The sequence below is a fragment of the Camellia sinensis genome, chromosome 11 (genome assembly GCF_055761805.1).
Source record: "Camellia sinensis isolate YWXY chromosome 11, ASM5576180v1, whole genome shotgun sequence".
NCBI classification, from domain to species: Eukaryota; Viridiplantae; Streptophyta; class Magnoliopsida; order Ericales; family Theaceae; genus Camellia; species Camellia sinensis.
In genome coordinates, this window is record NC_138971.1 from 6,133,774 (window position 1) to 6,148,484 (window position 14,711).

General features: G+C 34.9%; 1 protein-coding gene across 1 annotated transcript; it reads left to right on the forward strand.

The window, feature by feature from the left end:
- The first annotated feature begins 1,902 nt into the window (after positions 1 to 1,902).
- On the forward strand, positions 1,903 to 14,271 carry LOC114301375 (uncharacterized). The gene is made up of 4 exons (XM_082893496.1): positions 1,903 to 2,180; positions 2,430 to 2,483; positions 6,303 to 6,431; positions 13,817 to 14,271. Exons 1-4 carry the CDS (start codon positions 2,055 to 2,057, stop codon positions 13,943 to 13,945), a joined length of 438 nt encoding a protein of 145 aa, XP_082749622.1. The 5' UTR covers positions 1,903 to 2,054; the 3' UTR covers positions 13,946 to 14,271.
- The last annotated feature ends 440 nt before the right edge of the window (positions 14,272 to 14,711 follow it).

Here is a 14,711-nt window from a genome sequence, read left to right on the forward strand (position 1 = left end):
ATTCTAAAAAATGCATGCCAAATCCACAAGTCATAAGAAGCTACTGCTTTAAGAACTATGGTTGGTTTTTTCTGATGGCCTACAAATTTAACCTTGCCGTGCCATTAGACAATTTTTTCACTCCCAATGCAAGCAATCTAAACTACCCAACATACCCAGAAACTCACGAATCTCTCCAATAGCAAGTAATCTAGTAATGTTAGTTATTGATTGAGATCTAAGATATTCAGGTCCAAAGATTTCGTTAATTGAATTGCAAATATATTTCAAATTTTAAATTGTTGTGCTTTACCCAATTCACACATAATCATCAACTGTATCTGTTGCCACTCCATATGTGAGCATTCTAATTGCTAAAGTCATCTTTTGAAGTGGAGACAATCCAAGAATATGAGCTACATCTTTTCTTTTTTTTTGAACAAAATATGTGTTGTGTGCTTCAATGGCATTCAAAATTCGTAGATACAGATCACGACGCATTCTAAAACGTCTCCAAAATGTTGAAGATGAATAAACTAGATTTATAGCAAAATAATCCTCAAACAATCGATCATGACCCTTTATTCTTTCGCGATGTATGTATTTATGCCCTACAACAAAGCCACCTTTTTTCTTTGATTGATCACTTGCTGTTAGAATCTCTATCATACTAGTAGTATTTATCTCCTAAAGACCCACAAGTACAACAATTTTTTCATCATCAGAGGATGAGGAAGAAGAGGAAGATGAAAAACCGGTGAACAAATAAGAAGTTGAAGAAGTCATTATGCTATGGTTTTCAGTAATGGTTTGGTTCCAGGTAAAATGTTATTTGTTGGGTTTATTTACATGGTTTAATCTGTTTATACATATCTTTTGGAAGGAAATAATTAATGGAGTCAAAAAGCAATGGAAAATAATTAATGATAGGAAAAAGAAATGGCAAAGGAATTGAGAGAAAAAGAATTTTCGAAATTGATTGATTACACTGGCCAGTCAATCGGCTGGACTTTCACCTGGTTGTCTTCTCGGTCAATTGGTGTTTTGATGACAACCCACAGTACTTCGTTGGAGAGTTGAATATCGGATAGAGTTTTTACTCATATTTGGTGAAATAAATGATACATGGTTGGAGATATTCTAATAGCTTCCATTATATGTAATAGACCATATAAAATAGGTATTCACCAAAAAAAAATCATATAAAATAGGGGTGGATATAAACTCATTGGCCCACACAGTCGTCAATTTAGCCTTATTTTTCTAGGGTTTGAGAAGTTTGTTTAGCCCGTAGGACCGGGTTGAGTCAACAGTTTTATGCTGAAATATTAATGGGTAATGGATTGGGCTTGGGATTTTATATTTCCATTTTGTCTCAGCCTGGCACACTATTAAATTAATTTTTTTATTTATTTGTAATACATTAAAATATATATTTTGTTAGGATCTAAATTTTATCTTTGTTGATTTTATTGAAACTCATATTTGTCGTGATAGGTGATTGAATTTAGTTAAGAAATATTTCAATTTATACACAAACATTTTAAATTTATAATGATGTCAATATATTTATTTAAGAAATATAATATGTGATTAAATTTAATTATAGAATAATTTATTTTTTTAACAAATAGTGGATTTGAGATTTATAATTAATTTTTTAACCGGGCTTGGACAGATATAGAGGCCCAATATTAAGACTAAACTAACTTAGATAAACACAAAATTCATTTTTATGCAGTGCCGACTTGACCCGAACCGAGATTGACTTAACGTTAACGTTAGTCTACTACTAATGGGGTGTTTGGCAAGTTATTTTTTTTTACTAAAATAATTAATAAAGATAGAATAAGTTAAAACAATAAATAAATAAAATGATATATTTAAATTATAATAATTTCACTTTTTTTTTTTTTTATCAAATCAATTACAAAAAAACAAAAATTCCTCTTCACAATTTTTGTAATCAAATTAAAAAAAAAAAAAAAAAACCAATACACTACTCTAGGGTTTGCCTAGGGTTGCACGAGCCAATTCGTGTAATCATCATTGTTCAATCTTGCTGTATTTTACTAATGGGAGATGTAAAGGGCGGTGAATTCATGGGGGTGGGCGTGGGGGTTGGGAGTGGTAGTCGGGATTCGACATCATCATCTTCTTCAGAACCGCGCATCATCGACTCTTCTAATATTGGCTTTCAGGTTTTGCCTTTTTCCCTCTGGGTTTATGCGTATATGTTTGGTAATTCTATTTCAATTATTCATACGACTCTCTCTCTCTCTATATATATATATATATATTTTTTTTTTAAAAAAAATTCGTTTTAAATTGAAGTACTCATACACACGCTTTCTTCTTCTTTTTCGTTTTTGTATGTATATGAACATGATAGCAGTAAATAATCTTAATTCTGATCTGGGTGGGGGTTTTGGATTATATTTGTCTGGCAGCTCCTGAAGAAGCACGGTTGGAAAGAAGGGACAGGTCTTGGTATCTCTGAGCAGGTTCCTCTCTCTCGCCTCCTTTGTGTTATTTTCTTTCTTTTTCCTTTTTTTAAACTTTGATCTAGAAACGACCGTTTTTCTTTTTATTCCAATTTTTTTAAATATTTGTTAACCATTGTTTGTACTTCCAGTTCATCAATAAGCTTATTCTTTGCGATATTATTTGATTATCAACCATGTGTTTTGTGTCCACCACTGCACTGCAGAGAAATGATTGGAAAACAACATAGGCATAGATTGTAGTAGACTTACGTTGTGTGCTTTAGCTGATGTTTGATTACCTAATTCAGCATTTAAAACTAAATGTATTTGGTGAAAATTCATTAAGCTCCTTTGATAACTACAAAAGTAGCACTTAAAATGTAGGCTACAAATTAAGAAAATTTTAAGTGATTGAAAACTACTTAATTCTGACTGAAGTTATAAAAACTAATACATATGTGTCGACATACATGGTAATAACCTCACCACCGCTTCCATCACCACTCCTACCACCGTCACCATCACCCCTCTTATCACCACCGCCACCATAGTTAGTGCCGCCACCGCTGCCGCCACCACAGTTGCTACTACCACCGTCACCACCACTCTTACCACCATCTTCGCTATCGCCACCACCCCTACAGCTACTATCACCACCAATCTACTACCACTACCATTACCACTATCACTATCACTACCACAACCTCCATCACAATTGTCATCGTTGTATTGGCACTACCATCATTCCACCACACCACCACCGCCACTACTGTTGTCATTGCCATTACGACCGCCTCTCCACGACCATTACAACTACCCTTCACATCCGTAACCATTGCCATAACCACTGCCATCATTCCACCACTATAAGCACCACCGCCTTTTATCTTTACTACATTACCCCTTCACCATCACCATAACCATTGTCTTTTTACCTCCACCACCATTGCTATTGGTGCCGTCGACGCCACTATTACAATATAAAAATTGGAAGTTACAATTTAAAAATAATAATTTTTAAATTTGATCTTGTCTATATCAAACAATCTATTTTAGTTCAACACTTGAGTTGCGTTTGGTAGAGTTTTTTAAATATGATTTGAGAATTGAGTTATATTTTGAGTTTGTGAGTTTTGGAATTATGATTTGAGTGTGGAAAATTTGTTTGGTGAATGAGTTTTTAAAAGAATTTTAAATTGAGTGGAGAATTTTTGATATGACATATGATATTTGATACAAAAACTTACAACTCGTAACCAAACACACATCTTAAAATTTTATTTAAAGCTCATAAAAAAATTTAAAAATTCCGAATTTTTTTTTATTTAAAATATAAAAAATAAAATAAAAATATGCACTGTTCCGGTCAACCGGCCGGATGTCTGGAGGACGACCGGCTAACCCAAATTTTCCCACCTTGGATAGAGTTTTCAAAAGTAAGTAAGTGTGGGATTAGTTTTTTAAAACTCTAAACGAACAACACGCTCAAAACATAGAGTAGAAATTTGTTTGGAGAATACAACCAAACACAGCCTTAATTTTTATCAAACTGCTTTTTAGCTTAAAAAATGCGGCATTTAGCTTTCAGTTTTTAATTTTTAGCTTTTAGTTTTCAGTTTTATCAAACACCACCTTAAGTTCTACCTTAATTCTCAAAATGGTAATATTTTTCATCTCAATAGGCTCCAAGGTTGGCCTGCAAACCAATATACTGTATCGTTAACACCCCCCAAAATAGCCCAGAACCAACAGCTTTCAGAACTGGCCATCCTATTTGGCAAGAATAGCAACAATTCCTTAGACTGAAGTCTCTGATATGACATTGGTCAATTCTTGACAGATAAATCAGCATATCTAAGGGAACAAAAGAAGAAGCATTGTCGAACCATCACCAATATATCTAGCAAGCCAGACATGCAATGCAGACAGTGCTGCCCAACTAGGATCCCATTACTCAAAACCATCTTAGTTTACATATTTAATTATCTTCTATTGTGCTTTCTCATTATCATTTCAGCACCAATCATTATTTAGAAAAATATTTGATTTTATCTATGAAAATAAAACAAAATTATATGCTAATATTCAACAATAAATTTGCATACCATTTAGATTTACTCTTTGATTGAAATTGTACCACCAATTGAGGAGCAACCTATCTGTGCTCTTTTAGATAATGTAATTTCCGTGTCTGTCTAATATTGATTTTTACCCTATAAGACATAAAAAGGTGTTTCACATACCTTTGACATGGATGATGATGTTTTAGGTATGTGAAACACATTGGTACATCTGCAAACCTTTTGGTCAACATGTAATATCTCATGGCATGCAGAATGATTTTTACCCATAGAAAGAATTACATGAATCAACTTGAACTGAGATAGAAAATGTTGAGATTAAGTTATTCACATCTACTTCCACTCCTTTGATGGCAAGATTTCTCTAATTAGAAACGTAGTTGAACATATTATGTGTCTCTTTCCCATCTTATTACTTTTTCTTTCAATAGGATCAAAACTCATTACTTTTTTTTTCAATAGGATCAAAACTTATTACTTTTTTCTTTCAATAGGATCCTGTTTTTATAAATCAAATATGTGTCTTTCATGCATTTGGATGATGATGCTGATAGCAGTGTTATTAAATGCGATAGGTGCACCAAGGTGCCAAGGTCTCTTGGGGCCTCAGCTCAAGGTGCAAGGCGAGGTGCAGGCTTCACCGAAGTGAGCCGCACCTTGTACGTACAAAAAATATATAATTTAATATAAGCAAATAATTTAGGATTCAACATAAGTAAAATGAAATAACATTTAAAAATATAAATACTAACAAACACTACTATTTTAACCTTGACAAATGATCAATATTTCAAAATTTAACATAAAACATAAATAAAAAGAGAGGAGAAGAAGAATAACAAGAGGGGTAAAAAATAGATCAGTCTAAAGAATAATGAGAAAGAAAAGGAGATCGGAGAATAAGTAGAGAAGATGGAAGAAGAAGGCAACAACATCACAACCATGTGAAGAAGAAGATAGCAATGTAGAGAAGAGAAGTAAAGAAGACAACAACATGGACAAGAAGAAGAGAAGAGAATGAGACAGAAAGTAAGAAAAGAAGAAGAAGACAACAACGTGAAGAAGAATTTTTGGAGTTGCTGGACTAAATAATGAAGGCATGCAGCAATAAAGTGTTCTTCAGATATTAGAAATTAAGGCTAATTTTTCTTCTATCATTAATTTGGGGTTGAATACCCAATGTATTGGCATGCGTAATAAGAGTAGGGATCTTCTGTAGCTAGATCATATTAAATCAATGGTTAGATTTTAAACAAAACAATTAAAGCAACAAACAAAAAAGCCCTCAAGACGCAAGCCTTGGGCCCTGGACCAGTTGCGCGCCTTATTGAAGTCGCTCGGCCTGAAACAATACAAGGCACAAACCTTGGGCCTGGATGGGACCTTATCGAAGTCGCACCTTATCGAAGTCGTCTGGCCTGGAACACTACAAGGCGCAAACCTTGGGCTTGGATGGGACTTGGGTCTAGGCGCATGCCTAGGCGCACTTTTAATAACATTGGTTGAAAGCATGTGAAGCAGATTCAATTATATAATAAATTTTGTGATCCATAAGTAGGAAAATATGAGTAATAAAGTTACCAAGGTGCAGTATCCTGATTAGATTGTATGGAAATTTCATTCTTGTTTAATCTTCTATGTGTTATTATTTCCTATTTTGATTTGCAGTGCATCATAGCTTATCCTTCTGAAGTTAAAGCCTTTTTATTGTGTAGTACTATCTCTATGTTTACGTAATTAGTCCATTCATATACAGGGCAGGTTGGAGCCTGTACAGGCTTATTTTAAGAAGAATAAGCGTGGATTGGGAGCAGAAAAAGTTAAGAAGAAACCACAGCATTTGGAAAATTCTGAACATCCTGTTTCTGATAGGAAACCTGACAAAGTAAGTTCCATTTGCTCTTATAGTTTCATTGTTTTATTCAGTTGTTGGTTCAATTGTTTTTTCTTTCATTGATTAAATAAGATAGATTTTTTAGGAATATGATGAAATAAAATGAATAAATAACCATAGAGCTTAGAAAGCTAACAAAGATTTTTAGCAGATCATGAAACAAAACCAATAAAGTGCTCACAGTGGAGTGCTGATGTGGAATTCCTTGAAGAGCAAATAACCATAGAGAAAAGTTAATGAAGCTCAATGGAGTAAAATAACTAGTCAAATACCTCATTCATTGTTTGCTGATGACTGTTCACTTTATAAAATATCCAAGTCAAAACAATGATCTTGAATTAATGCTTGTGGGAACTACTAGATGTCTGGTTGAAGTTTATAAAAGATCCAATTTCGATTTCTTTGAAGTTGTCACCAATTAGATACACTTCTTTTAGATGTCTGGTTGAAGGGTATGTATTTCATTGGTCAAGACTCAAAAGGTATGTTTGTAGTATGCCAACTACATGATTTTTTAACCAACAGGGGGTTGGTTCAGTGGTAAGGCCTGCGAATTCCTCGCTCAAAGACTGGGTTAAAGTCTCCATAGTCCCTTGTTGGGGTTAAACATACTTCTTAACGCCCAGAACATGCGGGGAGCCTTAGTTTTGGCCTCGACGTATGTGCGGTTGTGCGGTGGGGTTCCCTGCTGATGTGCTGTGGTTGCTATGGGGCAATACTCCCTAGAGGGTCTATGGAGTAGCCTATCTATATATCCATTTTGGCAATCTTAACTACATGATTTTCGGATATGTTTTAGTAGTATAAGGAATTTTTGTTTTGGAGGGTTGAACAAATAGACGACTAGTTTAAACGTTACTTAGACTTTCTTATTGTTAAAAGACAAATAAATGTGGAACTTGATGGCGGGCTGCATGAGTAATTCATTAGAATAAATGCAGAGTTAGAAGGCCCAAGTTTGCTTGATAGAGGTGGCCTAATTAAAGTGACATTGCCAACTATACTTCAAGATGATTGCTATTATCTTTGCAAGAGGAGGGATAATGTAGATCGTGCATGACAATTTTCTGGCGGGTTGATATTAAACAACCTGCTATTTCATTAGCAAAACTTGTAGAGTGTGCCGTAGGAGGAAAGAGGTCTATGTAGTATGAATCAGCAATAACTTGACTTTTGAGGCAGCACTAGTTGGAAGAACTTGACTTCGAGTAACAAGCTAGGTTTTTCATTGCAAGGAAAACATTAATGATAAACAAATTTATGCTTGCCTCAGCTACTGGGCTAACAAGCTTGGTGTTACTGTCTATGTCTATATTTTTGTTTCTTTATCTCATTAAAGGTTTTGATACATTTTTTGCTTCATATTATGATATGTTCTGTTATTTGCTTAGATTTAATTGAGGCAACTGGAAGAGGGTTGAGAGGTATATTTTTGATGTGGAATCACATCATAGGACAATAAAGTTACTGTGATTCTATTAGGGAGATGATATATTTATCTATACTATTGTTGGATTTTTAAAATTTAGATGTCACTTTTATCCCCCTTGTGAGTCCAAGGTGGAATTTGGTATTCTAACACCATTTTCCTTGTCAGATTGTAGCTCTATTTGGTAAAATTTGGAGTTTGGTTTATATAAAAAAAAAAAAACTAGCTAAAAAATATCCCAAAATGAGCTTAGAAAAAGTTTACATTTTAACTTTACTTTGAGCCTTTTTAGCTTAAAAAACAAATAAGCTACAAACTTCCAAAGTTTTACCAAAGTATAACACTCAAAAGAAAATATTTTTTAAGCTAAAAAAACTGCCAATAAGTGTTACCGGACGGGGTTTGTTGTTTTTAGATAAGTATAGGTACAACTCCTTGCCATCTTGGGGTGTAGAGAGTAATGGAGGGTAAGGTAAGCATGTCTTTAGTTCTTCTAACACTATCACACTCCCCAATCCATTGAAGCTGATTCTTCTTCTTCGGAAGCTAGATGAATGGTCATCACTTATTTGACCACTTGCTAATGAATTTATTTGGTGCAGTCGTCATCCTCGTTAACTTATGGATTTGGCTATCTTTGGGGTTTTTATTTCCTTTATTGTTGTTATCTGGTTTGGATTAGCTTCTATCCCTCAATGTGTGGCCAGGTAAACTAAAGATTTTCTTTACCCGATGCCAAAGGCACATTTTTGATGCATTAAGCCTTAATTTGTAGGCTTTAAGCATGTCAAATGATTTCTTCATGTCGGCATGATGGTCGACTCACTCTTTGATAGGAACAGGAGGGATCTACCTTAGAAGATCCTCATAATTTTTTTTTTGGGAAGAAAAGTGCTCGATCACCATGTCGTCAATATATACTTTCATGGTGTTTCATATCAAACTTTGAAACATCTTCATTTTTAGATGTTGGTTTGTAGCTATGCTTGTCAAATCGGATGACATCACCTTGTAGCAAAATATGCCTGTGGAGTGATAAAAATTGTTTTCTCATTATCAGGGGCATACATGGTTATTTGGTGGTATCCTCTATATCCTAAGAAGCACGGACACTTCAAAAAAGGTGGCGTGTCTGTGTTAGACACTTTCCCGACATGTGTCTGACTACACTCATCCAAACATGTCTTATTTTTTAAAATAGAATTTAGATTCGAACACTCTTTGGACACTTGGAGGACATACGTGTCCATTGCTTAAACACACGTGTCCATTGATTAGACACACAAAATTAATTATACGTTTAAACAAAATAACTTATGATAAAAGAAAAATAATGTTAATTTATAGAAATTAGTTTTATATTGCATTTATTTATTGTTTTAGAATGACATATTCATATATATGACATATAATAAATATATAAAATTATATATTATGTGTGTGTCCCTCACGTGTCGTGTCGTATCTTGTATTTTTAAAAATTGTCATGTCGGCATGTCCGTGTCATATTTGCGTCATGTCATGTGTCTGTGTCCATACTTCTTAGTCTATATTTGTTTAAAATCTCTACCACCTTTGTCATGCAGTAACATCCACGAATTGATCGATTTTGGAATGTGGGAAGCTATCTTTTGAATATGCTTTATTAAGACTTGTAAAGTTTACTTAAACCATTCACCTGCCATTCTTTTTCTTGAAGACCTCAATGTTAGTTATTTAGGATAATAGACTTCTTGAATAACACCTACCTCCAATAGCCGTTCGACTTCTTCAATGGTTGCTTTTGCATGTTGTTGGACAACGAATGATGTTCTCCACTACACCTTGGAATTATGCTTGGGATCCACACTCCACTTATGGCATATAAAATTAGATCTATCCCAGGCATACCATATGGTGTCCAAGCAAAGGCCTCTAAATTTTAAAGAAGGAAATGAGCTCTTGTTCCTTATCATGACTAACTATCACTAAACTAAAAAAGAAAGAAGAAAGAAATAGCATAGGCGCCTACATAAGTGGTTGCTTGCTTACCAAGTCATTCTGGCACTCTGTGATATGCTGATAAAAAATGCTTGTTGGCATGCTTTTGATCTATTTGGAATCTCTTCAAATTCTCCTCCACTTTTTTGGCGGGTTGTGCTCCTACATCTTCCAAGATTGGTTGATTGGGCACCTCTGTTGTTCTCAAATGTTCTGTCATGGTGTTGTTCTTTAGTGCGGCTAGAAAGCAAGGTGAGTTGGTCTCATTGAATTTTGTCCACCCCTCTTTCAGATGGGAACCTCATCACTGGTGGTAGGATGAAGAGATATTTAGTTATTGTCCATTTATCCTAAGTCAAAGCTTTGTTGGTGTATTTTTTAGGATATTATTTTATTTTAAACAAAAATTACTAGTAAATTATATACGCATATTAATAATATAATAAGTAGGGTTAATTACACATACCTCCCTTGAGGTATCTGGCAATTATAGAGACTGCCCTTGTAGTTTTTAAAATTACACTGATCTCCCCTATCAGAATTGTCTACCAACAGTGTTAACATTGCCACTAAAACGACAAAGATACCCTCCTATAAAAAATTCAAAATAAACATTCCTCCCTTGTCATTGACTTCACCACACACAATCCAATTCCCCCATCTTCTTCACCTGGCCCCTTCTCTCTCTAAACTTCACCATGTCCTCTCTCTAAATCACTCCATAGTTCCATTATCCAGTCACTCACCCTCACTCCATTCAATTAGTTAATATTGCAAAAACAATTAATTCATATTCTATAAATGAGCAGTGGGTTGATTTTTGGTGACGATGTAGAACTCTGCTTCACTTTACAATTTGGACAACAATGTAATGGGTTTGGGTCTCTATTTTGTAGCTCTATGCTTCACATTATATATATATATATATATGTTCAAATTAGATTCAATCATATAAAATATTTACAAATCAGATTTAATATATATATGTCCTAGCCTTTATTGTTATTTTATTTTGTTTTTTGTTCTTTGCATCTCAAACATATGCACAGGCATATATATAAATCTATATAATATCTTCAAAATTCATATTTATTTGCTCTGTTCAATACTCAGCCTCTCTGTTATTTTTTATTTTTTTTGTGTATATATCTACATCTATATGGATATATATATATATATTAGTAAGGAATCTAACTTACCAAAGTATGATTTGTGGCTTGCCAACAAGTGACAAAGAGATGGTGGCTTTGTAATAATGGTGGAGGTAATGGGGTGGGTGACAAAGATGGTGGTGGATTTATTGGAACGGTGGATGTGGGAAAGAGGAAGAAGATGGTTGTTTGGTTGTCAAAATAATATACTGTTGTGAGATGTTTGGTTGTAGTGACAACGAATGATGTAAGAGAATAAGGGTATTTTTGGAATTTTGAAATTAAAATTTGTTGACATAAGAAATTTTGTTATCTTATTCAACAGTTAGATAATGAAGGAGAGGTTTTTGTATATTGTCAGTAAAAGTAAGGGAGGTTAATGTAATTTCAGAAACTACAAGGGAGGTTTTTGTAGTTGTCAAATACCTCAGGGAAGGTCTGTGTAATAAACCCAAATTGTATATTACAAATACACCCCCTGATGTTTATTTAAAATACAGATTACCTATTGCGGTTCTAGAAATTACATCCCGCTCTTCAAGTTTCTAATTGCCTAACAAATGACCAATTTTATTAATAATTCATCAATTCAATTAACAAATTTTAATGATGTCAGAAATATATTTCAATTAACAATTCAAGTAATTTAATTGTTGTATAGAAGAGTAGTTAGGAATTTCATTTTTTTCTATTAATTTTGTTAAATAAAAAATTATGATAAAGGGGTATTTGTAATTTCTAAAATCATAGGGGGCAATTCATATTTTAAGCAAACCTCAAGGGATATATTTGTAATTTAAAATATATTAATAATTGGGTTAGCTTGGGCCGGGTTTGGCTCAAGGACTATTCCCAAGCCTAACATGCCTAAAAGTTCAGCCCAGCCCAACCATGCCCTATCCTACCCAATGGGCTTAAATATTAATCCCAAGCCCTAAAAAATGCAGGATGGGTGGGTGGGCAGGCCACTAGGCCTTTGCCCACCTCTATGTGGAGTCTATGAGTCCATGGGTCATATTTATGACCCCAATTGGAATTGAACCTCTGTTTGGTTCTGTGCATTATCCGAGTGGCACTTTAGATTTTGGTAGTTCTTAGTGAGATGACCTTTCTTTTTCTTGTAGGCACATTGGAGAGTCTGGATTCTCCTTCTGGGATCCCCGAACATCTTTTAAGCCCATTGGAAATACGGGTGAGCTTTTATTTGGTCAAGGATCTTGTCAATAGGCTCCTTGAAGACAATGTTGATTTCCTGACAAGTCTTCTGGTCATTCCCATGCTTCATCTGTGTTGCTTTTAGCCTCCCTGCTCTTTCTCTGATTCCTTATTGTTTGTTCTTGTTGGGGACATGACTCGTACCTCTGCTTAGCTAATATCTTGCTCCACTTTAGTATTTTGATCATCTGCATGAGGTCAGCCATGCTAGATGAAGCCTGCTTAGTCAAAGACTGATAACTTACTCTGTGGTGAGAGGCCGATTTTGAAGGATGCAATAGCTAACTGTTTATGTAGTGCACAATTTCATTATAAGCCTCCCTGTACCTTCGAGCATATTCCCTAGGCTCACTGACATCGATTTCCGGGGTGCTTGTTGGTAGTAAACCTTGATGTAACGCTTCTACTAGTTGATCCCATCTATAGATAGATCGCGGTGTCAATTTGTGGAACCATTTGAGAACCACCTCTCCCAAACTAGAAGGGAACATAGTACGCATTAATGCTTGGTTCCCAAAGGGCCATCATTTGTTTTTAGTGCCAAAATGTGGCTCACTGGGTCTGACTTCCCATAGTACGTGGTAAACTTTGGAGGGAATAACTTCCTTGGTGAGGATTCTCTTTCTATCTCCTTAGATGGGGAAGAAGCAGAGATTTGCTTGATATCCCTTTGGTCTATGCCTTTGGTTGTGTTACCTTCATTCATTCAAGATGATCCAACCAACCACATTCTGAGATTGTCTTTAGACTTTATCTATCATGACCCTAGGTTGGAATCTGCACTCTTTGTGCAATGTTTCTACGTCTTGGTTGGATCTTGGTTGGACTACTTCTATTCAACCGGCTATGAGTTTTGCGTTGTGCTCTGATTTTTGCTTCTTGTCTATAGTTTGGATTGCTCTCCATTTCATCTCTAGTGACTTTGAACCCTTGTAACACTCTCATTGGCATGATTGCCAACGCCCTTCTACTCTCTCTCCTTGGTCTTGCGGGGCTCTGGCGCCTTTTTCTTTTCAAGTTGTTCCTGCAACTTTTGGATTTTTTCTTTGAGATTGTCAATGATTTTACCCAAAGCTCAATCCATTCTTCTAGCATTTTTAACGAGTCCATGGTTGTCGAGTTCGTCTGTATGGATTGGTGTGACTTGTTATGGTTTTAGGGTGGAAGTGCTGCTCATTTTGCCTTAGAGGTGTCTTTCTGGCGTCTTCCTTTTGTTTAGTTCCTTAATTCTTCTGGTGATGACTCATCTTTGTTGTTGAAGTTTGTTGTTTGCCACAGTATGAGAAAAAATGGCGCAATCCTTACTGTGTCGTTTCAACAAGAAAATGAGAGTGAGTGCAACCTTCCACACAATTCCTGCTAGACAAATCACTGTCAATGCTAAACTGGCTGGAGGGCAATGATAGGTTGAGAGAGAGAACATCATTACTTTTAGCATATAATTGTGTACCTGGGCTGGACCCTTTGTGTTGATGTATACTTGTATTGTAGTCTTGGAGTACCCATTTACTACTACCGCCATCTGTATATGGCCCCTAAATTACTCTTGCTTCAACCTTTTTTGTGTCATTGCTTGCTAATGATGTCACTACTCATGTTAGGTGTGTTCTGGAAAGAAAGCAAAGGCCATGTCTAAAAGGGTGAAGAAAATGCAAGAGTTTGAAAAGAATTTGCGAGAGAAGGAATTTGAGCGGGCCTTTTTCAGGGAGTTCTGGCCAGACAATGTTTGACACTTCCATTATGTATATATATATATATCCCTTTCAGAGATTCTCAACTCAGGTATAAAAGTGTCAAGCCTTCTTGGATGGGGGTTACTTCGGTGGATGTATAGAGATACCTACTACTTCTGGTAATCTTGCTGCAATCTGTACTGCACTCTCTCCTCAACTCTCCTCTCAGAGTAGTTTCCTAACTAACAGAATGTTTTTCAAGGAATTCATGACTTTGTAGTCTGTAAGCACATAATAACATACTAGTCTGTTGATTGTTTTCTTTTCCCTTAAAAATTTATTTTTGCCACTTTTTAGTTGATATATTTTAATTTTTCTGTACAGATCCTGTCTTTATATTCTTTCTCTTTTCATTTCTTTCATCCTTTTGGTTTAGGGCAATAGAGAATCTTCCACTTTCTCAGTGAATTTTTTTCATGAAAAGCTTCTATTCGAGCTTTTAGTCCACTGTGCACTTACTGTATATATATATATATATATGTATGTATATTATAATTACACATAATTTAATAATTTTACCCTTTTATTCTTCACTTTGGGAATTAAATGAGTATTATTAAAGTAAACATTGTGATTTTAGACACTGAACAATTAAACAAGGGGAGAAGGTTTCCTCCAACCTAGCATGGAGGAATTTCTACAATCCAAGTAACGTGGCATCTTATATATAATAATAATAATAATTGGTTAAGAGATTGTACAATTTAAGGAAACTTATATTTGGAATCTTATTTATTTTAAATAACTTATTTATCTTCTTTTT